The sequence below is a fragment of the Anas acuta genome, chromosome 20 (assembly GCF_963932015.1).
Source record: "Anas acuta chromosome 20, bAnaAcu1.1, whole genome shotgun sequence".
In the NCBI taxonomy this organism is placed as follows: domain Eukaryota; kingdom Metazoa; phylum Chordata; class Aves; order Anseriformes; family Anatidae; genus Anas; species Anas acuta.
Window position 1 is genome coordinate 289,492 of NC_088998.1, and position 27,976 is coordinate 317,467.

The 27,976-nt window shown below is 45.0% G+C and overlaps 2 protein-coding genes and 1 long non-coding RNA gene across 3 annotated transcripts; 1 reads left to right on the forward strand and 2 right to left on the reverse strand.

The window, feature by feature from the left end:
• Positions 1–14: 14 nt before the first annotated feature.
• On the reverse strand, positions 15–25,089 carry LOC137842616 (uncharacterized). Its single transcript, XR_011089123.1, has 3 exons — positions 24,844–25,089; positions 2,193–2,825; positions 15–329 (listed from the first exon to the last, which is right to left on the reverse strand). It is a non-coding gene; the product is annotated as an uncharacterized lncRNA (long non-coding RNA).
• On the forward strand, positions 3,311–27,853 carry DPP7 (dipeptidyl peptidase 7). The gene is made up of 13 exons (XM_068656896.1): positions 3,311–3,521; positions 3,800–3,913; positions 6,202–6,341; positions 7,075–7,238; positions 9,126–9,261; positions 12,155–12,236; positions 13,024–13,190; positions 14,407–14,467; positions 25,089–25,207; positions 25,319–25,475; positions 25,765–25,829; positions 26,770–26,840; positions 27,431–27,853. The coding sequence occupies exons 1-13, from the start codon at positions 3,326–3,328 to the stop codon at positions 27,564–27,566; spliced, it is 1,608 nt and encodes a 535-aa protein (XP_068512997.1). The 5' UTR covers positions 3,311–3,325; the 3' UTR covers positions 27,567–27,853.
• Positions 14,245–23,273, reverse strand: LOC137842614 (kelch-like protein 9). The gene is made up of 4 exons (XM_068656899.1): positions 21,592–23,273; positions 19,311–19,563; positions 16,538–16,698; positions 14,245–15,506 (listed from the first exon to the last, which is right to left on the reverse strand). Exons 1-4 carry the CDS (start codon positions 22,663–22,665, stop codon positions 15,108–15,110), a joined length of 1,887 nt encoding a protein of 628 aa, XP_068513000.1. The 5' UTR covers positions 22,666–23,273; the 3' UTR covers positions 14,245–15,107.
• Positions 27,854–27,976: the final 123 nt, after the last annotated feature.

Consider the following 27,976-nt stretch of genomic DNA (forward strand, 5'->3'; position numbering starts at 1 on the left):
CAGAGCGCATTGTATTAATCATAGAAAGGAATTTATTGAGTAAGCCAACAGCAAGCAAAACAGCTTTGGGCGGCCGGGGAGTCTCAGCTCCGCCAACCGTGCACACCCCACCCCCGCCAGGGTCCCTTTTTATATCTTGGTAATTCCGGGATTACACAGCACATCCTGGTATATTCTGTGACTGCACGCACTGTTGCTACGGGGTCGTCTCTCTCCTCTGGTGGTCGTGAAGATGAAGGCCATAGTCTTCCTTGGCGTTGTGGTTCAACTTCTTTTTTTACTTGGTCATGTTGGCCCAGCATGAGACAGGAAGGCAGGATGTTGATACACTAGTTTAGCAATTTATCAGGAGATGGTTACATGAGCTTTGCAACAGTGTCCTTGAACAAAAGAGGCAACTGAGATACAGAAGGAGAGAAGGGGAGGAGGTTCTCTTTTTTGTTACATTAAGCAAAAGAATTTTCATAGTGTCTAGCCAAGTATTATACAGCTCCTTACTTCAGCAGGGAGCTTTCGCAACTCCCGCTCCTCAAAAAGAACTCCTTGTTTTTATAATACAAAAGACAATGAACAAACATTTATGGTTGTTATATATGGAGTGGTAATTCGTGTTGAGAAAATGGTTGATATTAATAAAGAAGGGGGAGATCTGGGAATGTGACCATGGGGGTTGGAAAGCACCATGGTTGAGATAACATTAGACTCTTAACGACGAGGCCATCAGGAATATAAAAGAGTTTAGAGGGAACAAAGAAGGGTGATTCAGGAGACTCCATGCAGTCTCTGGTTTCTTGTTCCCCAGCTGGTTCTCTTGTTCTCCAGCCATTAAGCCATGGATGTTTCTGGGTGTTTGCTGTTGTTGTTACATTCAAAGTTGTTTGACCAATGAAAAGTTGTTTTGAAAAGAACTGCTGTGGAGAGAAGGGTATAAGAGGGGAGCCTGCCCTCAAGATAAAAAAGGCAACACAATGAAGTTACATCAATAAAGAAGCAGGAAAAAGAAGTGAAGAGAAACAGGCTGGCAGAATGGAGACCAGGACAGGAGCAGGCATATTGATTGCCTCATGAAGACAGGTTTGGCCAGACTCAGCAAACTGCTCAGAGAAGCTCGCACAGAAAATCGCTGGAAACAGGCACACTGGAGCTGGAGAGAAGCTCGAGCTGAGAGAAGCGGACCCGTGCACACAACTGCCTCTCGCTGGTAAGCAGTTGCACATTATGGGGACTCACATGTCCTTAGGAACAAAGAGTGTCCTGGTAACCTTACAGCTCATTCTCCTTATTAACAATTGGACAGTTTATGAGCCTGAAATATGGGACCAAACTGAGGTCAAGGTGTGGGACTCTGCAACTAAAAATGACAAGGTTGCAGTGGGATTGCTCGGCACCTGGCGAGCAGTCTCTGAGGCCTTGAAGAGCCATGTGGAGCCACAATCACAAACATGTGGTTTGCCAGGTAGTGAGGGAGCTGCAGGCTCCTGTACTGATCTGACTGCTACGCCACGGGCCCCTCTGCTGCTACAGCCATCGAAGGCTTTTGCTGTTACACCCCCTGTTGACCTGAATGTGCCTTTTGACCCAGGACCATTGGCCTTGAAAAGGAGATGGATCTGCTTTTCTTCAATCTGGGAGGAACGGGATACAGAAGGCCTGAAGACCGAGTTGCTTGACAACTTAAAGCAAGACATATTGTTCAAAGGGAATGGAAAATGGAGACTGTTAAGCCATGGAACTTAAAGGATTGTTTGTTACCTGTCCTGATTGTACATATGTATAGGCGTACTCGGGTTTAGTATGTAAAGCAATGTTCTGTATATTTAGAATGTTTGATGTTTGTGTGTGCATGTTGGTGGAGCATAGACTACCCGCACACCCAGCGCTGTTTACTTGCCTTTTATACCTTTTATAAGTATTTGTTTTATAAATATTACAAAATTCAGATTGAGTTGAGACCTCATTTATAACAGGATCTGATTTTAGTGTGGTCCTATGTGGAAGTGGGACTTGAACTAAATGATTCTTGTGGGTCCTTTCCAAAAGCAAGATACTCTGCAATTCTAGTATGTAGAAGTGGGAGACCTTCAGTGAGCAAGCCGAGTAACATTCCCTCCCTCCCTCCCTCCCTCCCTCCCTCCCTCCCTCCCTCTCTTCCCTATATATTTTTCCAAGTCTAAAGGTTTCTCGGGTCTTACCTCATTTGATGGTTGCTTTCCCATGGGATCAAATTTGCACTGTCCCCCAATGACAAAGAGGAAGTCACTGATGATGGCTACACAGTGATTGTACAACGGCACACGGAGGTCCCCAACCTTGTACCATGTGCTGCAGCTCTTGTCGGCAGCCCACATCTCTCTGCAAATGCAGTTGTCAATGGTTCTGCCACCAGCCATAAGCACCGTGGTGGAACTGGAGCGGAGGCTTGTGCATTGGGTCTGCAGGAGTGGCTGAGCATATAGCAGGGATTGGTAAGTCAGAGCCTCCTGAAGGTGTCTGTGGCAGCCTGAATCTAGCTTCATAAAAGGTATTTCCTGAACAAATTCCTGCAGATCCTGTAAAGGAATGAGAGGGAATCTTATGCGCCTTAAAATGTCTGCTGCATCTTCCAGCCGTGTGCGGTCATGCTGCAGCCAGTTCACAGCAGCTCTGAACAGTTCCAGCTCACTGCACCCCTCTGTGTTGGTCCTGTCTAAGATTTCACAAAGGGTTTGTGTGTGCATGTTGGTGGAGTGTAGACTCCCTGCACACCCAGCACTGTTTACTTGCCTTTTATACCTTTTAGAAATATTTGTTTTATAAATATTACAAAATTCAGATTGAGTTGAGACCTCATTTATAACATGGTGTATTACAGTTTGGAGACTCCGCACCCCCTGCGCAACAGCATTCCCCAGATCTGCAGGGGTGGAGTGGTGGCCTAGCACCAGCACAGAGCCGTGCTGAATTTCACCTTCCTCATCCTCATTGCACAAGCTGGGCTTCCAACACTGAAGCAGGAGGCCCAGAGAGCAGCTGGCACAGACAGCCTGCCTGCTGCCCACGATGCCCCACATGCTCCCAGCAAGGAGCTTGCTGCACAGTCAATGGCAGGCACAGCAATCCCACCAGCTGCTCTCATCACCAAGCATCACCACGAACGCCTTACCACCCCTGCCCTAGCACACTGTCACTGCGCCCTGCCGATGCTCAGCTCCATCCTGCCGCCAGCTGCACGGGGCCCAGCGGGCTCGGGGTCCGCGCTGCCTGCATAAGCCCCCAGCAGGGCCCAGCTGCGCGCAAAAGCAGCAGCTGACGCAACGCCCCCATACACGGCGGTGCCTCGGTAGATATGGCGCCCGTGTGGTCACGTGAGGGGGCGTTATCACGGGACACCGCGGGCCGCGGGGTTCTTTGCCCAGCGCCGGCGGTCGGGTCGGTGCTCGCGGAGCGGAGGCGCGAGCGGGAGGTTGCCATGGGAACGCACCCACCGCTGCTGCTGCTCTTCTGCCTCTTCCCGCTGCTGCTGCCGGCCCACAGCGCGCCCGGTGGGTGCCCGAGGCGGGCCCTTGCTCCTATTCCTTGCGCCCCGTGCTGTGCTGCGAGCCCGCCCGGCTCCGTCCCCTCCGGGCGAGAGCCCCCAGTCGGCCCGGGCCTCACCGGCTGGGCACTCTGGGCTCCCCCGCCCCAGACGGATACGGACAGGCCGGCACCCTCCCGCCAGCCGGGCTGGGCCGGGCCGGGTCTGGCCACGCCGCGCCGCGGTGGCGGCCAGGGGGTGGCGGCCGTCGTCGGTCAGCCCTGCACTGATGGTCCTTTCCTCCAGCTGCCCGGCCAGTGGGGCCTGGCCTGGAGGAGCGGTTCTTCCAGCAGGTGCGGGACCACTTCAGCTTCGAGACCTGTAGCAACGGGACCTTCCCGCAGCGGTACCTGGTCTCAGGTGGGTCCTGGGCCCCGGGGGTGCACTGCGGCCTGTGGCAGCAATCGAGCTTTCCAAAGGCTTGCCACTCGTGCACAGGGACAGAGCCTCTCAGAGAGCTGTGCTGATCTGCCAGGAGTAGGCCTGATCCGAGCACCAGCCCATAACGACCCACTTTGCTTAGCCTCTCCTCTCGTCCCCTTCAGTTCCTCATTCTGGTAATGAGATGTGTGGTGCAGATGTGGAGATTGGCCTCTTAGCAATGTGAGCAGGTAAGAAAAAATGGCAGTGGTAGGTTTGAACTGGGCTTGCCCTGTGCATGTGTATTTTCAGTTAGACACAGTATCTTCTTACAAGTGCAACTTCAGTGCATCAGGAAAAACAGTGACCCAAATGTTGCAGTCAGTACTGGTGATTCTTACACCTGAAGACAACTCCAAGAAAGATGTCTCCTGGGCCTGTGTTTCACATTATTCACAACCCAACAGCTTTAGATAGCTTAAGGCATGCTGAACAAAGAGTACAAGGAGCCTGCAGTGTCTGTCTTTCTAGCTAAATAATGAGTTATCTTCTGAGTGACAAGAAGTGCGAGAGAGGAGGCTTTTCCAAGCAATGTGCTTTCATTTTCATCATAATTTCAATAACTAGTGTCAGATGTTTTTGAGTACTGTGTGCTTGGAGTTATCAGGGAGATTTGCAGTGAGACAGCAAGTGTGGCGCTGCAATTAGCATCAGCCCAGAGTGCTACCTACCTCTGGGTAGCGCTGCCCAGTCCTAGCACTCACACACTGTCATCTGAGGCCTACAGGCCTGTGCCTGGAGCCTGTTAGACACATTATTGCCTTCTCATTATCTGTTACTCTGCAGCTTGTTCATCACTGTCATCTTGTTATATGTATTATACCAAGCATGAGCTCAGGGATCACTTTGGCACAAAGATCAGAAATTAGTGAATTTTGATGGCATACCCAGGACTGAAATTTCACAAATAAAATGACCGCTTTTCAGCAGAACTTAGGGATCACCTGGTCTAAAGCATTGCAAAAGTTGATTTTTAAGGTGTTATGTTTTATCTGCATGACTTGCCAGGGCAAAGTCTGTAAATTTAGAGCTAAATTTATCTGTGAGAAACAAAACATGTTGAGTAGTTTCTTTTCCCTCTTTCTGCTTCTTGTGCAATACAAGTCTTTGGATTATCAGTGAGAAATTCAAGGAGACTATTTCACAACCAGGCATCTGACTGTCTTGAGGTTAGCTGGCAGTTGCCCCAGGATTTAAGTCTGTAAATAGATATGTTTAAGCAACCTGTCTGTGTTTTTGGCTCTTGTGCACAGCTGTTTGCTACAGAAGCCATGAAGCATATGAGAAGAAATGCCAGAGTAAATAGAGCACTTCAGTTTCCTACCTGATACCCAAAACAGATGCAACACAAAAAGAATCAGCCTTTTTGTTAACAAAGATGAAGAATTTCACTAATGACGTATTTCAGGCCTGTTTCCAAGCCAATACTTGCTCTGGCAGGTCTGCATTGAGAATATTTGTTAACAGTAACAGCCTTGCCTGACATGCTGCAGTTGCATCCATAGCATGACCTCTGTTGGAGGTTCCCTTTAGGTGATAAATGTAATGCTTAACTGACAGTCTGAAGTCTTGTTGAAGAAAGCTATTTATTCTCCCCCCCACCCCCCTTGACTCCTGTACAATTTAAGAGTAAGCTAAAATCAAACGTTTGACAAAGTCAGCACTAAAGCAGCCATGTGTTACACAAGCAAGTATTGGCATCATCAGTCAGCTTCTCCTGGTAGTCTCAATTTGCCATCAGTTATAGACAGATCAGAAGATAAAACAAATGTTATTTACAGCTTGTCTCTGGGTTGTACATCACAATAAAAGCAGTAGAAAGAGGCAGGCAATTCCTCAATGTTCATTTTGTAGGAAAAGTGATCTGTACAAGTGTTTTGGGACAATTTGGGTTGAAATGGGTATATAAATGGGAAATCACTCTTTTGGGGGCAGCTGTTTGCAAATTCCTTGTAGATCTGAGATTTTCAGGAGTTTTAGGCAGAAGTAAAAGTTCCAGGCCATATAGTGATCTCATGGAAGCTCTTACTGAACCCTGCTCAAATGACAGATTTCTGTAGCCTGGCCTTTCTATCATCTATATTCCCCAACACAGGTCTCAGGGATCAGCCTGTTCAAATAGTTCTTCCTCATTAAGCTCCTGTCCAAAGTCACCAAAACCAGACATTTCATGCTCTGACAGTTTTGTTTGTTTTTGTTTTATGTCTTCTGTCAATTACCTCACTCAGTAAAGTTCTGGAACAAAGGATTTGGACCAGTCTTTCTCTATACTGGCAATGAAGGTGATATCTGGACTTTTGCTCAGAACTCCGACTTCATATTTGAATTAGCAGAGGAACAGGAAGCACTTGTGATATTTGCTGAGCATGTGAGTATTTTAGTCATTATGCATATTATAGAGTTGTGTTAGTATTACCAAATTCATCTTTCTCCAGGTCCAGAAAAATAATATCTCTTGCCACAAAGCAGAGGTAGACCTGCTGCAGGCTTTCTTGTCATAGTAGTAGCTCTTCATTATTTAACCACAGCCTCTGATATTTTTTTTATTATGCCTACCACCAATCCAGGATAGAGACTACTGTTTCAGTAAAACTTATCCTATGGCATATTTGATTTAGATCAGTGCTGTTGTAAATAGTTTATACTGATCTTGAACTCCACACTGGACTGGAGAGTTCTTTTGTTAAGGTAATGTTTTCCTTTCTAGCCTCTGAAGTCCCAAACCATCCTGTTCCTAGGTACACCACCCTAACAAATCTATTATTCTCCAACCTATGCATGAAGAGATTATACACTGTTCCCTTTTCTAGTTGGGGATTTCATGAGAGAGACATGTCAAGGCTCTACTTGGCACCCACTGAAGTAGCTTGTCCTGAACTTTCCCATCCTTTATGGGACATATCCTGAAGGTCTCTATTTATCTGATATAAGCAGATTCTGGAGAATCTGAGCATTTGCTCAGTTAAGAACAAGTTAAGGGGATGGTGTGTGCTCTGTTATCACTTCCCATTTGTGCACACTTGTCCCATTCCTATCATGAAGAACAGGGAAGGCCCAGGCTTTGACACCAACATTTTTGCAGCATATCTCCTTGCTTTCAGAGGTACTATGGCAAGTCTCTTCCATTTGGACATGAGTCAATACAGCTGAAGAGGACTGGTCTGCTTACTGTGGAACAAGCCCTTGCTGACTACGCAGTGCTAATTACTGAGCTTAAGCAACAGTATGGTGCTGCAGACTGCCCTGTCATTGCTTTTGGAGGCAGGTAAAGGTTGTGTGTGGTTCTTCCCTTCTCTGCATCCTTTCCTAGACACAGTTGTGGTGTTCTTATAGTTCCATTTAGCTCTCCAGCAAGCTTTAGAGGCAGAGCTCTAAGCTATTCTATAGACAGCATACGTGCCTGAGCTCCTTGAGAGCTTATCTCCAGGACCCAGGCAGCTCTCCCATTAAGAATTAGTCTTGACTTGTGGTTGCCTTTGGGAATGTTTGTTTTGGAGACTGGATGTATCTAGACATCTTTAATGTACAAGTCAGCCAGAACTGCGGAAGATAAGTTCCTCCTGCAGTATCACATGATTTTACATGAAAAATGCTGAAAATCAATAATTGGTAAAATATTCTTTCTTGAGGCCCTCCAGCTTTTTATTAAACACAGCCTCCTTATCAGTATCTAGCCATTTTCATTGTAGGATCTTTTATAATTCTGCTCTGTAATCTGCTGCTTGTTTAGTCCTGGCTTCCAACAGACATCCTTCCTCAAAATGCTTGCTCAGCTGCAGTTCAGAGCTGTGTTGATATCATGTCCCTGTCTCTTGAATGGCTTCCTACAGTCATACAGAGAGGTGCTTCTCTTTAAAAGGTTTCCAATGAGTACAGGGCTTCTCAGACATTGCAGTGAGCTAAAAAGCATTTGATCAGGTGATTATCATTACACTGCAGCTCACTGTAGTGCTGACTGGATTGTTGATCACAGTGGTGTTTGTACCATGTCTACCAGGACAGTAGCTAGTGTAAAAAGGGCCAGGACAGTCCTGGGGTGGGGAGGTGGGATTCAGTGAGACCTGCTAGCCATTAGACTACAGCTGTTTGTTTGTAAATCGGAGTTAAACATGCAGCAGCTCTAAACAGCACTAAACCTATCTGAAGAATACTGAAATATAGCAGTATTGGAGCAACATGTTTCTTGGGGGGGGGGGGGGGGGGAGGGAAGAGGGGGCAAGGGGGAGGGGGGAACAACAACCTTAAGTTGCTTACAGTTTTGCCAAGCTATCCAGTAGAACTGAATTTTCTTGTGTCAATTTCTTTTTTCTGTTTCCAAGACCAGAGTTAGAGAAAAGTATATGGCTTTACATGTGGGTGATGTGGGACCTGAATACTTCTGAGCTGTGAGTGAAGAGGCTGGAGTCAGACAAGGTGTAGTTATCTCTGTGTTAGGGTTGTCATTTATCAGCCCCAGGAATGACCTCAGAGTAACTCAAAAAAATTTGCATCTGAATAACTTTTGTGGCATTGGGTTTATCTAGCAATCCCAGATATATCTGCAGAACTGTGGCCCTGTCACTGAAGCTGTCAAGGCAGCTTTGAGTTTTGATGTGGTATTTGTTAATGTCTCCCATTCCCTAGGCCTTTGCTGATAATTCATGAAGCTGTCATTTGGGTTGCCCAAGATGACTGCGTCCCACTTCCCAGCAGTAGAGGGAGCTGAATATTCTGTAGTGTCCAGGGACACCCTTTGCTTGTTAGCTCTTTAGACAGTCTTTATAATCCTATATGCAAAATGTTGTCTCCTTCACCCATTAGGTAATGACAGCTTGACTTGAGCCCCAGTTGGTTCTGCACTGAAATCATCAAGACATGGTCAGGATGGGGCAGAGTTAGATAAAGGCAGCATTTTTATTTGTCTGCAGAATCCAATTGGGCTAGTGTATTCCCATAAGAGTTGACTTCAGGGTCTGGGGAAAAGTCAGTAGAACGTGCTGTGTACAGCTCATTAACTATAACTCGGTATTTTTACATAAGGATGACACCTAGATTTGCATAAACATTTTGTTGTTTTGAGTTCAGTGAGCTTGTGCCTGCTGGCCTGAACTTTCAAGTTAGTATGTTATAATCTGTCTGTTAAAGGAAATAACTCTTCTCTGTCCTGTGCCAGCTATGGAGGAATGCTGAGCGCTTACATGAGGATGAAGTACCCGAACATTGTAGCTGGAGCATTAGCTGCTAGTGCTCCTCTGTTGTCTGTGGCTGGGCTTGGAGACCCCACTCAGTTCTTCAGAGATGTAACAGCAGTAAGTAGTAGCTCTTTGCAAGAACATTTTTCTTCTTTCTTTAAGAAGGCAGGATTTTTTTTCTTTTCCATGTCTTTAAACAGACAGCTATTTTTGCAGCATCATTGCTAGACAGATCTGCAAGGAAAAGCAGCAGCTGCAAATAGTCTTGAGTGTTGCTGTGGCTGGGGCAGCTCAGGGCTCAAAGATGCTGCTCTTGTAAGCAACACAAAACAGTTCCATGATGTTTAGTACCACTAAGAATTCACTTTTCCATTTCTAGTGAGTTGTACAAATTACAGGCTGAAAGTTTTCTTTTATACCTGGCTGAAAAAAAATGGATAATTAATTGTTCAAATCCTCTTTCAAAATGTTTTTGCATTGATATTTATGATTCACTGTAGATCCTTAGTCTCAAAATGGTTGTATTTCAATGAAGAACTTGAATATTTCACTAAATAAAAACGTGCATGGTGTCCTGGATTCACTGAAAACCAAAATTTAAATGTGGCTTTCACATCCTAAGAACATCAGAATAAATGAAAGTATCTGTGGGAGTATTGTTGAGAACTGACTTGCATTTAGTTTACATGGAAAGAAATGTACTAGCTGGTAGTACTGAAAGCTTGTGATGGTGGCTGTTTTGCCTCTTTAGTATGATTTTTTAGATCTGGGTGACACATGTGGCTTTGTGTGAACTACCTGTGTATGATGTGGTCCTTTTGCTCTTGTTACATGTATATAAAACCTTATTTTAATGCAGAGACTTACAGCGCAGACAGTATTACTGGTAAGCATAAAGAAGACTGTTGTGAAAATAAACTCAATAGCATTTGAAACTTTAAGTATATAAGTGAACAAAAGACATCTTGTCTTAAAATTATACATTTTGAATATATGGTATCACTCAATAGTCTAACATGCTCAATAGTGGGAATTCTTCTCTGGATGAAGTGAATTCCTTCTCAGAACCCCTGTTCAGATGATAGCTCTGACTTGTTTCAGTTGTGAATGTGCTGTGAGTCATTACACACCCCTGAAAACAGGGCTTTGACCTTTTCATGTGAGGGAAAAAAAAAAAAAAAAGAAAAAAAAAAACTAACTCAGATACTAAGCAAGCACTTTGAGTTGTTTTCAAAGTAATTCCTTCCACCTTCAGCATGTCTGCATAACAGCAACCCTGTGCATCTGAAGGCTGAACTCAGCTGCCCTGCTCAGTAAACAAATGTCTCTGAGAGCTGTTAATACTAATCAAGGCACAAACCTTCTGTGAATCATTGTGGGAGCTCTCTCTTCAGCTTTCTGCTTCTGAGTCAGAGTATGTTCTCTCAAAGCAGCTTTCTCTATTACTTTTAATGAGCATTTCTGGCACATTTCATGAGCCTACAGCTCACAGGGGAAGTGAGCAAAGGTCAGAAAGTTTATTCTGTGTATGGTATTTGCATAAGACTAGGTTTATATGTACACCAACTGCCATCCCTGCAGCCAGACAGAAAGCCCTAGTGTGAAGAATACATGCACAGCAACACACATGCTTCCTGTAAGTTTACTGCTGCAGGGGCTGGCCAAGCTATCAACTTCAGATTGGTTTAGACTTCTGAATTAGGTATAATTCAAAAAAGTAAAGCTGGCAGCCTGAAAGCTTTGATTGCCAAGTTGGAACAGCTTTTCTTGGAATGTCTGTAATGCCTCCTGCCTCTGCAACAGCTCAGCTGACTTGTTTCTATGTCCATAACGGTCTACTGGGGAAAAGCGAAAGCGGCAGTGGTTCCTTATGTGTCAGGCAGCACACTGCAGCAGTTCGGCATTAGCCTCTCAGGGACCTCAGTGGTCACTGCAGCCAGAACAGACTTACTCTTCCATCCCAGACTGACTAATCTGCATGCTACAGTCTAGAGCCATTAGTTGACAATAAGCACACACAGAAGGAGATTTAAACCATGGAAAATCCCAAAGTGATTTCTTGAACTTTCAGACAAAAAGGCACAGAGAGGAGTCAAAGGAATATCCCATATCTGTTTCTAGTTGAGGCTGCGTCTTTGTAAGAAAAACGCTTAGCTAGTGGTTCTCACATGATGAAGAGACCTTAAAAGAGCCCTACTACTTACTATTACAAAGTACTGGTTGTGGGCAGATCTCAAACTGCCTTACAAGCTGACAGAAGAGAAACAGTTTAGGTTGCTAGAGCCTTCAGTGGCAGAAACAACTTGTTCCAATAGCATAACCAGCCACAGCTCTTCAAGCATACTTTACAGTGCTTTTTCAAGAGGATCAGTAGTGCTTTTCCTGAGAAAAGAAGACTTGGCCTTCTTGGTCATCTGGTAGGTCACTGGCAGGCTTAAGAAGAAAAGCAGGTCTTGGTTTCGCAATCCAGTGCACAGCCCTGTGTGGCTCCTTCTTACAGACAAAGTACAGTAGGAGGCCTCTACTATATGTTTTAAAAATAAAAAACAGCTCTTGGCCCTAATAGTCTGGTACCTGTTCCCATGTCCTGGTCAAGGCACATGTCTACTCTCATTGTTTCATGTTCAGTCTAATGGCTCCACAAAGTGCTAAGTGTTTTGTCGAAAGGCTAGTCCCAGTAGTGACCTGGTGAAACAATTACTGCTTGGTCTGAGCTGTGCAGGCTGTTAGTTTGTGGTGGCACATTCTGATTGTCTGGAGCTTAAAGCAGAAGCACAACCGTCATTGCTTCTGGAGATGCAGATGCGATTCTGGCCATAGTGGGCAAGTAACTTCTGTCATCTCCTGGTACTTCTGGCAGCTTCCCTGTGCAGCATAATTTCTTCTCGGAACCCCTGTTCAGATGATAGCTCTGAGTTTGTTTCAGTTGTGAATGTGCTGTGAGTTGTGAATGTGCTCTGCATATATCTCCTCTGTACAACTGTAATCCTGTTGTTTTCTGTCCTTTCAGGACTTCCAGAAGTCTGGACCAGACTGTGTCACAGCTGTACGCAAAGCCTTCCATCAGATTAAGAATCTGTGCCTGAGTGGAGGTAAGAACAAATGGCCCCACAGACTGTTTCCCAGGGGTAGGTAGACTCTGGGATGGGGGCAAAAAGTTGACTCTGTCAGGTTTTTGGTTAGGCCTTAACTGGGTTCCAGCTAAATCAATGCAAATGTCTGCCTGACCTTCCTGCTTGCATGATTGATTTTTGATTTCACAAACAGTTTCAATCAGTATTATAATTAGTAATGGACACTAAAATGCAAATATCTATATGGAGGATTGCACTGTGTTAATTAAACAGTCTTTTCTGCAGGAAAAAAAAAAAAGAGTGTTCAAAAACACCTTGTATTTGATGCTGGTAATATCTGTGATATCTGTGCTTGGATATCTGTTCTCCTGCACAAGAGCCTGATTGATGAGACCGTCCTGCTTGGCTCTGAAGGGCACAGCAGGTGGGAGGCAGCAGAGCCTGAGGGAGCAAGGGGGACGTTGCCACACAGGGTGCTGGGGAGGACAGCCTTGTACTTACTGCTCTTTTCACTGCATCAGCCTCAACTGTTCTGTCTCAGAGGGTGCTGCTTCCACCGATGTTCCCCAGGACGGTTTCTGTGTCTCATGAGGGGGAGATGCAGGCTTCAAGCCAGTGAAGCCACACAGGAAGGCTTTGCCTGAACATCTGTGTTTGTGTAAATTTAGATGTAACATATCCTTCCTGCTGGAAACCTCAACTATGTGTTACATATCTCATTATCCTTGAGTGAAACAAGATGCTGCAGCCTGGTATTGGTTTACTCTGTTAAAGTTCATGCCTTTCATTTGCTTTTATTCTGTAGCTTATGATGAAATCAGCAGCAAAATGGCTACATGCAATAAGATTTCTAACAAGGAGGATGTTTACCAGCTTTTTGGTTTTGCTAGAAATGCCTTCACCATGATGGCCATGATGGACTACCCTTACAAAACTGATTTCATGGGTCACCTCCCTGCTAATCCAGTGAAGGTGAGTACCAGGACACAGGTGAGAATTACACTTTCTGAAGGGAGGGACATACACCTCGATGACCTGAGTACAGGGCTGCACAGCATGGGGTGCAGTCAGGTACACATCACCGGGTGGTGGTGACAGGGAGAGGTAGTGGTGGGTTATAGCACTTCCACTGTGATGATAAATCTACATGTTTTAAGCCCCTCTGAGATGGTGGCTGTTGTGTTTGAAATGCATTGCTATTAGGAGTGTCAGGGAGGGCTTGCTGGAGCCATACCTGCCATTCTCTGTGTTTACTTTAGACAAAATGGCCTGTGCAAGCTTGTTGACTTCAGTTTTTGATTGCTAAAATATACAGCATTTCAAAAAATGTAGTTTTGTGGTAGCCTGCCTTTAAACACTTTCATAGACATATTTTTCTTGGTGGGTAGGTTGGAGTTCTAAAAATCGGGTTCCTTTTTAAAGTATCATCTGGCAAAATGCTACACCTCAGAGTACAATGAGGAGAAATGCCTGCTGCTATGGAGACTAGAAAACCCAAAAACTTTTAAGAGTAGGAGATGGCCAAGTGTGGGAAAAGAGCCTGGTTCTCAGAGGGTTACAAACACTTCTTAGACAGCAACTGGGGCCTGAAAAAGGTCCCAGATCACCTGTCGCTATTGCAGCTCTTGACTTCTGCTTTGCTGTCAGCCTTGTGCTTCTGTTCTCTGCTGCACTCCTGTACACCAGGCTTATGGAACTGTACATCCTTCTGGCCTTGTGGCTAAGACAGCAGCTGACATTTGTGGTGTAAATCCTACCTGGAGCAAAATGCACACTGTGCAAGAGGTGCTACAGGCCATGTATTACAGGGATCCAGGAGTTGCTGTCTCTGGCTCCACTGGCCATCCAGCTCCCTTCTAGGTTCTGTTTAATGATCTGTAAAATGGAAATATTATTCTAACCTCCTTTGAGAAGGGCATTAAAATATTCTGATTGCAGGAGGAAGAACTGTTCCTTGTAAGTGTCCTCCACATAGCTGTGGATGCTTACCTTGGAAAAGAAACAGGCTGTCTTAGTTCTTTCTCACTGTTTGTATGTATTTTGTTGCTAGAGAGAGGAAAAAACACCAAAAAGATGTTGCAATCAAATATGCAAGTGATACTTTAGACAAATCTTCCTGTTTATCCCTTCTGTGGCATAGACTGTTACCTGTCATGCCTGCAATTTGCCTGTAATGTGTCTCATCCAGGTTGGCTGTGAACAAATTCTTGCCCAGACAGACCCAATTCAAGGCCTGGCAGCTCTTGTTGGTGAGTTAATCTTATCAGATTGGTCTTTCATTTAAAATCCTATTTTCTAGAAGCACCTGTGTGGTGGTTTTACCCCCAGTACAACCTGTAAGTAGAGCTGTCTTATCATTATGTGGTTTATGTATTGTGGGAGCTGGTACAACTCTGATTTTCCAGTGGGATGGTTTGTGCTGTATTGGTTTCATCCATTGGAATGCATGATGGCAGGTTCATTCTCTCACCTTTTCAAACTTATCCTTGTAAAATTTTTCAGCCATTGTGGCCCTTGCTGCAAAAATATTGCATGCTGTTGACTTTCGATGAAATGTGACTTCTAAGGTACTTGGTTCTTTTCTAAATGTTTACCCATACTCTGGCTCAAGCAGTCACAGATTCAGTGCATGTTCACTGAAGGAAGTTCTCTGGTCTGCTAGTTGAGGACAAGGTTGCCATCATAATGCCCTACAATCTTAACTGAGTGGCAAGACAATTGTGAATGCATGGTATATGCTTATCTCTGTGAGTACATAAATTGTCAGCCAGCAATATAAAGTGTCAATTCTAAATCACAGCTGAAAATGTTTGGCTAGAGAACTAGAAGTGTTGCTAAAGCACTAACCTCTTGGCAAACACTGTCAGATCAGCTCGACCTATTCACATCCTACTTCTCTTCAGAGGAAGAGTGGGACTTTTTTTTCTTTGTGATGAACAAGCTGGGAGTACATTTCTCCCTCCTGCTGGTGAGGGAGCACTTTGTGCCTCTCCCTGGCTCACCAGTTGCATTCACTTGGGACAACTTAATCATGCAAGAGGCATGATCAACCAGAGCTTTAGGCAGGGAACCGGCTTTCTTCCATACCTGCCCCTCTATGTCATACATGAAAACACTGTCTTCTTTTTGCATGTCGTGTAGTGACCCACCTCCTGTGAGGTAGAGCATAGACTCACAGGCTGTGATACTGAATTGGCAGCCGCTGAATGGGGATAGTGTCAGCGTTGTCCACTGATCATTTACAGGACAATAGTACTCTGTTGCATCAACGTGAATCCATTCCTCCACCTGCAAAGAACCAGACCAACACTGATCCATCATATTACACCTCAAGCAGGTATCAATGTCACATCAGGCTTGTTTGGCTCATGGTAGAGGAAATCTTGACATGTGTTTGAATATAGCGGAGCTCAAGGTGCCACATCTTCAGTCTTAATTTAGAAATCAAAGCATTAAAAGAAGCTGAATAAAATAAAATAATGCCATTCAAGAACTGCTTTAAAATATGCTTGTTCTTGGAAAATGGGAGGAATGAGCCACAGGAACATACTGGAATTGGTTTAGCCTAAGTCCTTCCTGGTCTACGTAGACTTAACACATTATGGAGGACCTCATGGGAAGAGAGCTACAGTGCACTGAATTCTAGATGATAACTGAGTTTGTGTCATCTGGAGGAATTTGATGTCAGATCTGATGTGCAGTTTCTCTTTACAGATTTCTATCACTTCCTCAGTAAGCAATTAAGTACTCAAAGGCACATTCATTCCTTTGAAAGAAACAGCACTGGCCATGCCAAAATTGGGCATGGGATCCTGGATCTTTGCTTTCAAATAGGAATTGCTGAATGATCTTTGAATGATTTGAATGATCCATTCCAGGATATGAACTTACGTCTCCTAAAATCTAGGCTGGTGTCTTCACTGCAATTCATTCCTCTTCTATTTGCCAGTGTTTCATACCCTCTCAGCACAAACAAGGAAAATCAACATATTTGGGGCAGGTACATGAGCAATTTTACCCTTAGGTTTTCCTGCATTAGGCTGCAGCTACACTGTATGTTTTCTCTATGTAAAATAGAGCTTTAAACAGCCTTTGTACCCTGGCAAACAGGATATGACAAGGCAGCTTTTAGTGGGCATGATTTTGGGCAGGTATGCTTGCATAAGCTTACTGGCCTAACTTGCAGCTACACAAGTTCACTAAGAGAACAAAAATAATAAAGTTGTTGGTCATCTGGATAAAATAATGTAGTCAGGGCCTAGCAGTACAGAGACTCCATTTTGGAAGAGAATTGGTGTTACAAGAACAAATGAACTTACTCCTTTTAGTGTCCTTCCTCCAATGCAAAAGATTCTGTCTTTTACTGTAGCCATCCCATGATCACAGCGGGTAAAGGTCATGGCAGAGTTGCTAGTCCAACGTTGGAGGTGGGGGAGGTAGCTGTAAGTGTCTCGTAAGGTTTTACCTGCTGAGAAGCCTCCTAGAAGAAGAGCAGAAATCTTGAAAATCCATCTGTCAGTCTCAGAATCGTAGAATAGCTTGGGTTGGAAGGGACCTTAAAGATCATATAGCTTCAAACCCCTGCCATGGGCAGGGATGCATCCCACTAGATCAGGTTGGATAAGGCTCTATGCAATCTGGTCTTGAACACCTCCAGGGATGGGGCATCCACAACCTCTCTGGGCAACCTGTTACAGTGCCTCACTACCCAAACATCCAGAAAACATTCTGCAAACATCAGCAGAGCTGACATGGTATGAAATTTAAAACGTGAGCTTCTTAGATATTATTTTTAAAAAATAGTTCCAACTGTTTCTACAGATAGTTATTCACAAATGAGTTTTGTATCAGCTCTTGGGGTATTTCCGGTGCAACCAGGAAGCAAAAACGGCTTTAGTTACAGAATCTGCTTCCAGCACACAGAGTCACCAAATAGTTTTTTAAAAGAAAAACACTTGAAGTTCTTTGAACTACTGACAAAGATTCAAAGTTCAGAGCCAATCTGCCATTGCTATCATCAACTTTCTCTTTTAGGCACTCATTTGTGTATTTCAGGGCTGACATAAAAAGCTCCTTACAGGTCAAAAGTGCTGCTATTGGAAGGGTAAATACTTTTAACTTTCTGCCTGTTGAATTCCAACCTGCAGAGAGGCTTTGCAAAAAATGAAGGTGATACTTCTGGCTGGGCATATGCCCAGCTTCCTGGGGCTTTGATGCTTTCTCTGTATGCATTGTGCTGTAACCCCATTAGGCTGCTGAGCTCCACACAGCCACTTATTACTCAACAACAGTGCGCTGGGGTGAGAATCAGAAAGGTAAAAGTTAGAAAAACTTGTGGGTTGAGATAAAGATAGTATACTAGGTAAAGCAAAAGCTGTGCATGCAAGCAAAGCAAAATATGGTTTTTTTTTGCTATTTCCCATCAGCAAGCAGATGTTCAGTAATTTCCAGGAAAGCAATACCATCACATATAACGGTTTCTTGAGAAGACAAATGCCACAACTCCCCATGTCCCCCCTTCCTCCTTCCCCATCCCCCCAGTTTTATTGTTGAGCATGACATTCTATGGTATGGAATATAATATTGCTTTGGCCATTTTAGGCCAACTGTACTGGCTATGTCCCCTCCCAGCTCTCATGCAGCCTCCTCACTGGCAGGGCAGCACAAGAAATAGAAAAGTCTTGACTCTGTAAACACTGCTCAGCAACAACTGAATACATTGGTGTGCTATCACTGCTATTTTCATCAAAAACTCAAAACACAGCACCTTCTCTTTTCTATGAAGAAAATTAGCTTTGGTTAAATTAACTTTTGTCCCAGCCAAAACCAGGACAACATAGGCACTTTGTCTGCATGGAACTTATTTTTACATCTTTTATTAAAGTAACACTTAATTTCTGAGTTTGCTTGGGCAGGGTAAATCAAATTTGCAGTTACACCACTGATTTTAGAGGGAAATTAATGTTATAGACAGGTCAGGTCTTTTACATAAGGGGTACTTCTGGAATAGTGTTATCCAGCCTAGATCACTACAGCATGTTTGAAGCTCTGTGAAGCTAGGAGGCAATTTTGTCCTTGCTGTCCAGTAGGAATCAAGACAAACAGCAGTTAAATGAGCTTTCTGTGGTACCATGGGTCAACTGAGCCAAAGCAGGGACTTGTACCCGAGCCTCAGCTTTTCCTCTGGCTGAACCAGTATCCTTCCTTTTTGGTCATCTGCACAGCCAGTACAAGAAGTGTTCTGCTGTCAGTGGAGTGTGTGTTGCTTTAAGACAGCCTCTGTACTGCCTTTTCTGCTCTCCAGACCTTAGGTGTACAAATAGTTGCAGGTAAGTGCAGGTCTTTGCAAATGTACAGTTAAAAATTAATGTGGACTAGATCAGCACAGGGATCCCAGCTGGCAATAAGGGGGTTAAGAAGCATGGATCCTATAGCAATGATAGGCAGACCCCAGGACTTTTAACTGCAGATCAATAAAACAAACACCACAGTGCTTTTCCAAGGACAAACTAAAGACTATCTTTCAAGTCTGAATTAGTAGCTGTAGAACCTAAAGATCCTCCAGCAGTTCCGTGAAATGTTTAAATCCATGGTGCTTTCTTGTTAAACATACATACTGCACCATCTACCAAAGATCCTTGTAAAGACCAAGGGGTCTCTTAGAGGATAAGAGCTGTACAGGTCCTGCAGGTAAGAAGGTAAGAACCTGCACTGTACCTATTTTTATATGGACTAACAGTATAGTGCAGGGGAGTTAGTCCCACATCTTCCCTTCAGATTAATACCAGAGTATAATCCCATCCCTAGCACTAGGGCCCTCATTTACCTTTCAGACAGCAAAGCTTTGGGATTTTAGCCAGGACTGCAAGGTCAGAACCAAGTAGGAGTGTGGTTTGCAAGTAGATGATGTCATGTTTAATGTCATGGAAAAAAAATGGCTCCTGCAATTCAAGACACAGTGAGGTTGTGCTGACACAGCAGGAAAAGCTGTGGGTGTTGGTGTAGGTACAGGCTTGGACTACGATGTTCAGATGCCACTAAAAAATCAATGAAAGTATATGGGAATATGCTGATTTTGATTAGCTTTGTCACCTGAAATATAGAGGACTCCCTTGTGTACTGTGCCTGCATGATCAGCAATAGGCACGGGGAAAGGAGCTGCAAACTCCCACTTGTTGTCAGCGGGCTGGTATGATTCCACAGTGCGGGTGAGGGTCCCCAGCAGTGTCCCACCACCCACAGAAAAGATATGATCAGACAGTACATCCGCATGGAAGCGTGTCCGCTGCTCCAGCATGCTGGCAACCTGGAGCCAGGAAGTGTTGCGTGGATCAAATCGGAAAACCTAGAAATATACCAAACAGGAGATGGTTAGCAGAAAGCAGGTGCCTGGCTTTGCATCTCATGTGGCTTCAAGAACTGATAAACATTTTCTCTGGGCTGAGGCATGGTTTACATTCAGAGCTGGACACCTGAAACAGCAGTACCTTGCTGATGGAGCTGGCATCCCTGCGGAGGGCCAGGTGCTGATCTCTGCTCTCTGGAAACAGCTACAGGACCCAAGGGAACAGCATAGAGCTGCAACAGGGGAGGGTCAGGCTGGGTGTTAGGAAAAGGTTCTTCGCCAAGAGGTGTTTGGGCACTGGAACAGCCTGCCCAAGAAACTGTTTACAGCACCAAAGCTACCAAGAATTCAGGAAGCATTTGGACAATGTTTTCAGATATAGGGTCTGTTATGTATGGAGTGGTAATTCGTGTCAAGAAAATGGTTGATATTAATAAAGAAGGGGGAGATTTGGGAATGTGGCCATGGGGGTTGGAAAACCCTGTGGTTGAGATAACATTAGACTCTTAACGACGAGGCCATCAGGAATATAAAAGAGTTTAGAGGGAACAAAGAAGGGTGATTCAGGAGACTCCATGCAGTCTCTGGTTTCTTGTTCTCCAGCTGGTTCTCTTGTTCTCCAGCCATTAAGCCATGGATGTTTCTGGGTGTTTGCTGTTGTTGTTACATTCAAAGTTGTTTGACCAATGAAAAGTTGTTTTGAAAAGAACTGCTGTGGAGAGAAGGGTATAAGAGGGGAGCCTGCCCTCAAGATAAAAAAGGCAACACGATGAAGTTACATCAGTAAAGAAGCAGGAAAAAGAAGTGAAGAGGAACAGGCTGGCAGAATGGAGACCAGGACAGGAGCAGGCATATTGATTGCCTCATGAAGACAGGTTTGGCCAGACTCAGCAAACTGCTCAGAGAAGCTCGCACAGAAAGTCACTGGAAACAGGCACACTGGAGCTGGAGAGAAGCTCGAGCTGAGAGAAGCGGACCCGTGCACACAACTGCCTCTCGCTGGTAAGCAGTTGCACATTATGGGGAATCACATGACCTTAGGAACAAAGACTGTCCTGGTAACCTTACAGCTCATTCTCCTTATTAACAATTGGACAGTTTATGAGCCTGAAATATGGGACCAAACTGAGGTCAAGGTGTGGGACTCTGCAACTAAAAATGACAAGGTTGCAGTGGGATTGCTCGGCACCTGGCGAGCAGTCTCTGAGGCCTTGAAGAGCCATGTGGAGCCACAATCACAAACATGTGGTTTGCCAGGTAGTGAGGGAGCTGCAGGCTCCTGTACTGATCTGACTGCTACGCCACGGGCCCCTCTGCTGCTACAGCCATCGAAGGCTTTTGCTGTTACACCCCCTGCTGACCTGAATGTGCCTTTTGACCCAGGCCCAGTGGCCTTGAAAAGGAGATGGATCTGCTTTTCTTCAATCTGGGAGGAACGGGATACAGAAGGCCTGAAGACCGAGTTGCTTGACAACTTAAAGCAAGACATATTGTTCAAAGGGAATGGAAAATGGAGACTTGTTAGTAATCAAGAAAAGGAATGGAAAATGGGAGACTGTTAAGCCATGGAACTTAAAGGATTGTTTGTTACCTATCCTGATTGTACGTATGTATAGGCATACTCGGGTTAGTATGTAAAGCAATGTTCTGTATATTTAGAATGTTTGATGTTTGTGTGTGCATGTTGGTGGAGCATGGACTACCCGCACACCCAGCGCTGTTTACTTGCCTTTTATACCTTTTATAGCTTTTATACCTTTTATAAGTATTTGTTTTATAAATATTACAAAATTCAGATTGAGTTGAGACCTCATTTATATCAGGGTCTGATTTTAGTGTGGTCCTATGTGGAAGTGGGACTTGAACTGAATGATTCTTGTGGGTCCTTTCCAAAAGCAAGATACTCTGCAATTCTAGTATGTAGAAGTGGGAGACCTTCAGTGAGCAAGCCGAGTAACATTCCCTCCCTCCCTCCCTCCCTCTCTTCCCTATATATTTTTCCAAGTCTAAAGGTTTCTCGGGTCTTACCTCATTTGATGGTTGCTTTCCCATGGGATCAAATTTGCACTGTCCCCCAATGACAAAGAGGAAGTCACTGATGATGGCTACACAGTGATTGTACAACGGCACACGGAGGTCCCCAACCTTGTACCATGTGCTGCAGCTCTTGTCGGCAGCCCACATCTCTCTGCAAATGCAGTTGTCAATGGTTCTGCCACCAGCAATAAGCAGCGTGGTGGAACTGGAGCGGAGGCTTGTGCATTGGGTCTGCAGGAGTGGCTGAGCATATAGCAGGGATTGGTAAGTCAGAGCCTCCTGAAGGTGTCTGTGGCAGCCTGAATCTAGCTTCATAAAAGGTATTTCCTGAACAAATTCCTGCAGATCCTGTAAAGGAATGAGAGGGAATCTTATGCGCCTTAAAATGTCTGCTGCATCTTCCAGCCGTGTGCGGTCATGCTGCAGCCAGTTCACAGCAGCTCTGAACAGTTCCAGCTCACTGCACCCCTCTGTGTTGGTCCTGTCTAAGATTTCACAAAGGGTTCCTCTGTCAAGATCTTTCAAGCACTGAGGATCAGCCAGTATCTGTTTGTAATTCTGCCCCACATAGCACGTGGCTTTCTGTCTCAACTCTGCCAGACCAAGTTTTTTAGCAATGTTAAGAACATCCATGCAGTTCTCACAGTTCAAACAGCCCTCCAGAAATTTGAAGCATAGCTTGATGACTTCACGAACAAGAAGGGTTTCTGCTGCTTTGAACGTCTCCTCAATATTCTGTAACGAAAGATCTAATTTGTTGGAGTAAATGAAGTTGAGAACATTCCTCAGCCCTGCAGCACTGATGGCTTTCAGATGGATGTTATGATCCAAGCTTCCCACTCTTGTCAAGTTTCCAACAAATAGGATCTTGCAGTAATTACTTGCTGACGCTAAAATGATCTTGTGTGCTGGAAAGCAAACCCCTTCTGCCTCCAGTGTTACATCACACAGTGCTTTCTGGGCATGAAGGCTGCTGATCCCTTCTAGGAGTCTCACCAGATAAGTGTCAGACACAAGCCTCTCCATGTTGGTCTGCAAGCTGAACAACTTCGTTGTGAACAGCATAGTCCCAGGACTCGTCGTTGTATGCTCAGTACATCTCCTGTGCAGTCATCTGCAGATGAACCAGGGGTTTCATGCTTTGAGGGAGCTAAGGCTGTGCTGCTTGCTCCACCAACCCATTCAAAATGCAGACACAGCAGCAACTTCTCTCCTCATCATACTTTTTCAGGTTGCGTCTGCAGGAGCTGAGTGCTGTATTCCTCACAGAGCTAAGTGGGGTTGTTTGCCAGCAGAGCTGTTGGTGCTAGTTATCACAGAAGCAGTGTTTGTGGGTTTTGCCTGTGGGCTATGACACTGGCGTTACTGCATTCCTCCTCCTGCTATCTGGTAACTACCCATCTGCACAAAAGCAACTCATTCCTTTGTAGCTCCCCAGCTATGCTTCACTGGACCCTGTGGTCAGGTGCTTTCATCAGGGCAAGCCTGCACATGCCATCATTCCCTTTTTGAACAACAGTCAAACAAAATCTTGTGACATGCACCCCCTTGGCCTTCTTGCTTAATTAGATGCATTCACACAACAGATACTTTGTGGGAGGGGGAGGAGGATGGTGTCAGCAGATACGTCCAGTTCAGTTTGAAGCCTGTTGTGCTGGGGACTAATTTTCTCTATACAGCCTGCTCTTGGGTGCATTAGGGATTGGAGGCTGGGGCCCTCCCAAAGACTAGTGAGCTGCTCACTCAGCTTTTGGCATGAGCAGATCTAGCAGGAAACTTTTGGGAGCCTCTTCCTAACTGTGGATGCAGCAGAAGCAAGGTGTTACATATGGTGTGGTAATCCGTGTCAAGAAAATGGTTGATATTAATAAAGAAGGGGGAGATTTGGGAATGTGGCCATGGGGGTTGGAAAACCCCGTGGTTGAGATAACATTAGACTCTTAACGACGAGGCCATCAGGAATATAAAAGAGTTTAGAGGGAACAAAGAAGGGTGATTCAGGAGACTCCATGCAGTCTCTGGTTTCTTGTTCCCCAGCTGGTTCTCTTGTTCTCCAGCCATTAAGCCATGGATGTTTCTGGGTGTTTGCTGTTGTTGTTACATTCAAAGTTGTTTGACCAATGAAAAGTTGTTTTGAAAAGAACTGCTGTGGAGAGAAGGGTATAAGAGGGGAGCCTGCCCTCAAGATAAAAAAGGCAACACGATGAAGTTACATCAGTAAAGAAGCAGGAAAAAGAAGTGAAGAGGAACAGGCTGGCAGAATGGAGACCAGGACAGGAGCAGGCATATTGATTGCCTCATGAAGACAGGTTTGGCCAGACTCAGCAAACTGCTCAGAGAAGCTCGCACAGAAAGTCACTGGAAACAGGCACACTGGAGCTGGAGAGAAGCTCGAGCTGAGAGAAGCGGACCCGTGCACACAACTGCCTCTCGCTGGTAAGCAGTTGCACATTATGGGGAATCACATGTCCTTAGGAACAAAGACTGTCCTGGTAACCTTACAGCTCATTCTCCTTATTAACAATTGGACAGTTTATGAGCCTGAAATATGGGACCAAACTGAGGTCAAGGTGTGGGACTCTGCAACTAAAAATGACAAGGTTGCAGTGGGATTGCTCGGCACCTGGCGAGCAGTCTCTGAGGCCTTGAAGAGCCATGTGGAGCCACAATCACAAACATGTGGTTTGCCAGGTAGTGAGGGAGCTGCAGGCTCCTGTACTGATCTGACTGCTACGCCACGGGCCCCTCTGCTGCTACAGCCATCGAAGGCTTTTGCTGTTACACCCCCTGCTGACCTGAATGTGCCTTTTGACCCAGGCCCAGTGGCCTTGAAAAGGAGATGGATCTGCTTTTCTTCAATCTGGGAGGAACGGGATACAGAAGGCCTGAAGACCGAGTTGCTTGACAACTTAAAGCAAGACATATTGTTCAAAGGGAATGGAAAATGGAGACTTGTTAGTAATCAAGAAAAGGAATGGAAAATGGAGACTGTTAAGCCATGGAACTTAAAGGATTGTTTGTTACCTGTCCTGATTGTACATATGTATAGGCGTACTCGGGTTTAGTATGTAAAGCAATGTTCTGTATATTTAGAATGTTTGATGTTTGTGTGTGCATGTTGGTGGAGCGTAGACTCCCCGCACACCCAGCGCTGTTTACTTGCCTTTTATACCTTTTATAGCTTTTATACCTTTTATAAGTATTTGTTTTATAAATATTACAAAATTCAGATTGAGTTGAGACCTCATTTATAACAAAGGGATAGAACATAGATGGTAGCGAGACCTTATGAACACTTTGGCATAAAGTTGTGATCATAACCCAAAGCTGATACATATGCTGCTAGGGCTTTTCCTTCCTTACCTGCTCACTTACCAGGGGTATTTACCCTTTCCTTGGTCTTGGATGCACGACTTTCACAAAGGCTGTGGCTGAGAGGGCAGAGAGTTAATGGTAAGTTGGCTTTGTGTTGTGTTTCCACCTGGCAGGGGTATTTTACAACTCCTCTGGCTCAGTACAGTGTTATGACATATACCAACTGTACCGGCCCTGTGCTGATCCCACAGGCTGTGGCACTGGCATGGATGCTGAGGCCTGGGACTATCAGGTAAGGTGTTAGAGACACCAGCAAGCTTCAACAGCTGCCCCATTTATTCCTCCCCACCCTCCCCCCACCCTCCACCTCTACCTCCAATGGCAGTTCTTTTACCTCTTTCAGGTCTGTACAGAGATCAACTTAACGTTTGACAGCAACAACGTAACTGACATGTTCCCCAAGATGCCCTTCACAGAAGCCATGAGAGAACAGTACTGTCAGAGCAAATGGAGCGTGAAGCCAAGAGCACAGTGGCTGCAGACAAACTTCTGGGGAGGAGGTGTGTTGTGTTGGGTGCTCATCACGTAGCTCATATTTGCTCCCTGCATTCCTTTAGCCTGGCTGAGCCCTGCAGGGACAGGCACAGCTAACAAGTGCCTAACAAGCAGAAAAACACAGCCACCAGGCCCAGCATAAGGGCTTGAGCAGACTTTTCTCTCTCTGAAATGGAAGTGGGAAGTTCTGTTGTCCTGTGTTTTCTGTTACTGTTTTTATTTGCTGTAGAAGCCAAACGCCTGTGGGTAAATGGGCAGAAAGGAAGCCTGTCAAATGTCATCTTTGAATTTCAGACTTGAAAAGTGCAAGCAACATCATTTTTTCAAATGGAGACTTGGACCCATGGGCTGGAGGTGGGGTAAGCAGGTTAACTCCCATCTACCAAGCACAGACAGCAGCCTTCCCAGGTGATGCACTGCCCACCTCACCCTTTCAAATCAGTGCTGGCAATACAACTTTAGCCTATCTGAATTTCTGCAAGTGGCTGTTTTATGCTGAACCATTCAGGAGTCGCCGGATGTTAATGACAGACATGTTTGAGTAGTGAGTAGCCAAACAGCCAGGAACATTGCAGCAGTAGCAGTGGCTTCCTGCGTAGAGCAGCCACGTCAGAAATCCAGCACCTTGTGGGTCTACCCCACCCCTGGAAGTGTTCAAGGCCAGGTTGGATCCGTTTTTGGGCAGCCTGGGCTGGTGGGAGGTGTCCCTGGGGCATAGAACTGTATGGTCTCTTTCAACCCAAACCATTCTATGATTCTATGAACCTTAACCTGTTGCAATTCTATTTCAAGACAGTCTCAGCACTGCATGTGCCTTGAATTTTCCTTTCTCAGCATGTTTTGTTAGATCAGACAGTTGCTGTAATCATCAATCTAAACCTGGGAACATTTCAGTTTAGAGTCAACAAAAATTCAGAGTGGTGATAGAACTCTACTTTTAAAAGACTCAAAACAGGATTTTGAGTTAATTGAACTCTTGATTATACTGCAGGTGGTCCCTTGTTTTAGGCTGGCTTGGCAGTCCCAGCTACAAAAGGAACAGCGTCCTTAGGGTGGATGAGCCTTGTATTTCAAACTGCCTTCTCTAAATTAGGCTGGGTTTTCATATTATGGGAAACCTCCAATTTACCTGAGTCAGAGGGTTTGACTCAAGAGGAGTTAGTCATGCACACAGTACCAGCTATACCAACAATCTCTTCCCATGCATTTCATCACTCCTACCCACATCAGTTTTCAGAACTGATGTCCAGTTCTGCTTGGTTACTCAGTGAGAGTTTGTCTCTGTTCCTTTCATTCCAGATAAATAGCAGCCTAAGTCCTTCACTAATTGTAATAAGCATTAAAGGAGGTGCTCATCACCTGGATCTCCGGTAAGTATGAAGTAACTGACAGGTCACTTTCCTTTGGATGCCAAGATCCTACTGCCATGGGTGTTTGGTCTTAGCTAGCCACAGTCCACAGAACAAGGAGATACTTTATTTAAATAAAACTGGATACCAGACTGTTAAGGCATAATTTTGGAGTCATTTTCTAACCTAATGCAAGTGGTCTTATAGCCTTCACGGAAGACAGGTTATGCAGGACTCATCCCTAAACTCACGTACTTTCTTGGAACATGTTCTGCTTGCCATGAGTGTTTGATGGCCTGTGGCAATCAGTCATATGAAGCAGTCCAGTGTCTCCAGGCATTAACCATCAGCCTTCAGTCCTCCAGCAGAGGGCAACAGCCAATGACGCAAGGGAGAACTCTGTGCTTGTCTAGCCTCCCCTGAGCTTGTTGGGCATTATGTTTACTTGTTTTCTGGGGTTTAAATATGAAGTACAAACCATGAGACTAAAGAGATGATCTCGTGTCCATTAGTTCCCTGGCTGTGCTTTCCCTATGCAAGAGACAAAGATACGGCTTAGCCAAAATGTAGTGCTCTCCCCTAACTAGCTCATACTGCTCTGCTTTCTCTAGAGGACACAATCCAGCTGACCCTCCATCTGTCATAGAGGCACGCAAGTTAGAAGCGAGCATCATCAGTGACTGGGTGAAATCTGCAAGAATTAAAAGAGGATGGGAGAAGCGCTCTGGAGCTTCAGCAAGTGGGTAGCTGTGATAAGACACACATGGAGGTGGCAAGGCTGACACTACTTGCTACCAGGCTGCAAAAAGACCACAGCCTGCTGAGTTGTTCTTTTTGAGAAAGTATTATCTCCTCCACCATGCTGATGAAAATTCACCTTCCTGAAGTGTCCCACCTGCACCTAATAAAGGATCAAAAGAAAAACAAAAGGATAAATCACTGACTGAAGCCAAAACCATGTTAATGGAGTTTCATGTTCACCTACTAATGAGAAGTTATTGTAAATGATGGAAAGAATAAAAGCTTGCCTCAAGGCCCAGGAGTCATCACTATCCTGAACAGTATGGTGGGCAGGATGAAGGTAAATTATTAGAGAACATAAAAATTGGATGACTAGAGGAAAAGCAGAGGTACAGTCATTAAATCGAATCATAGAA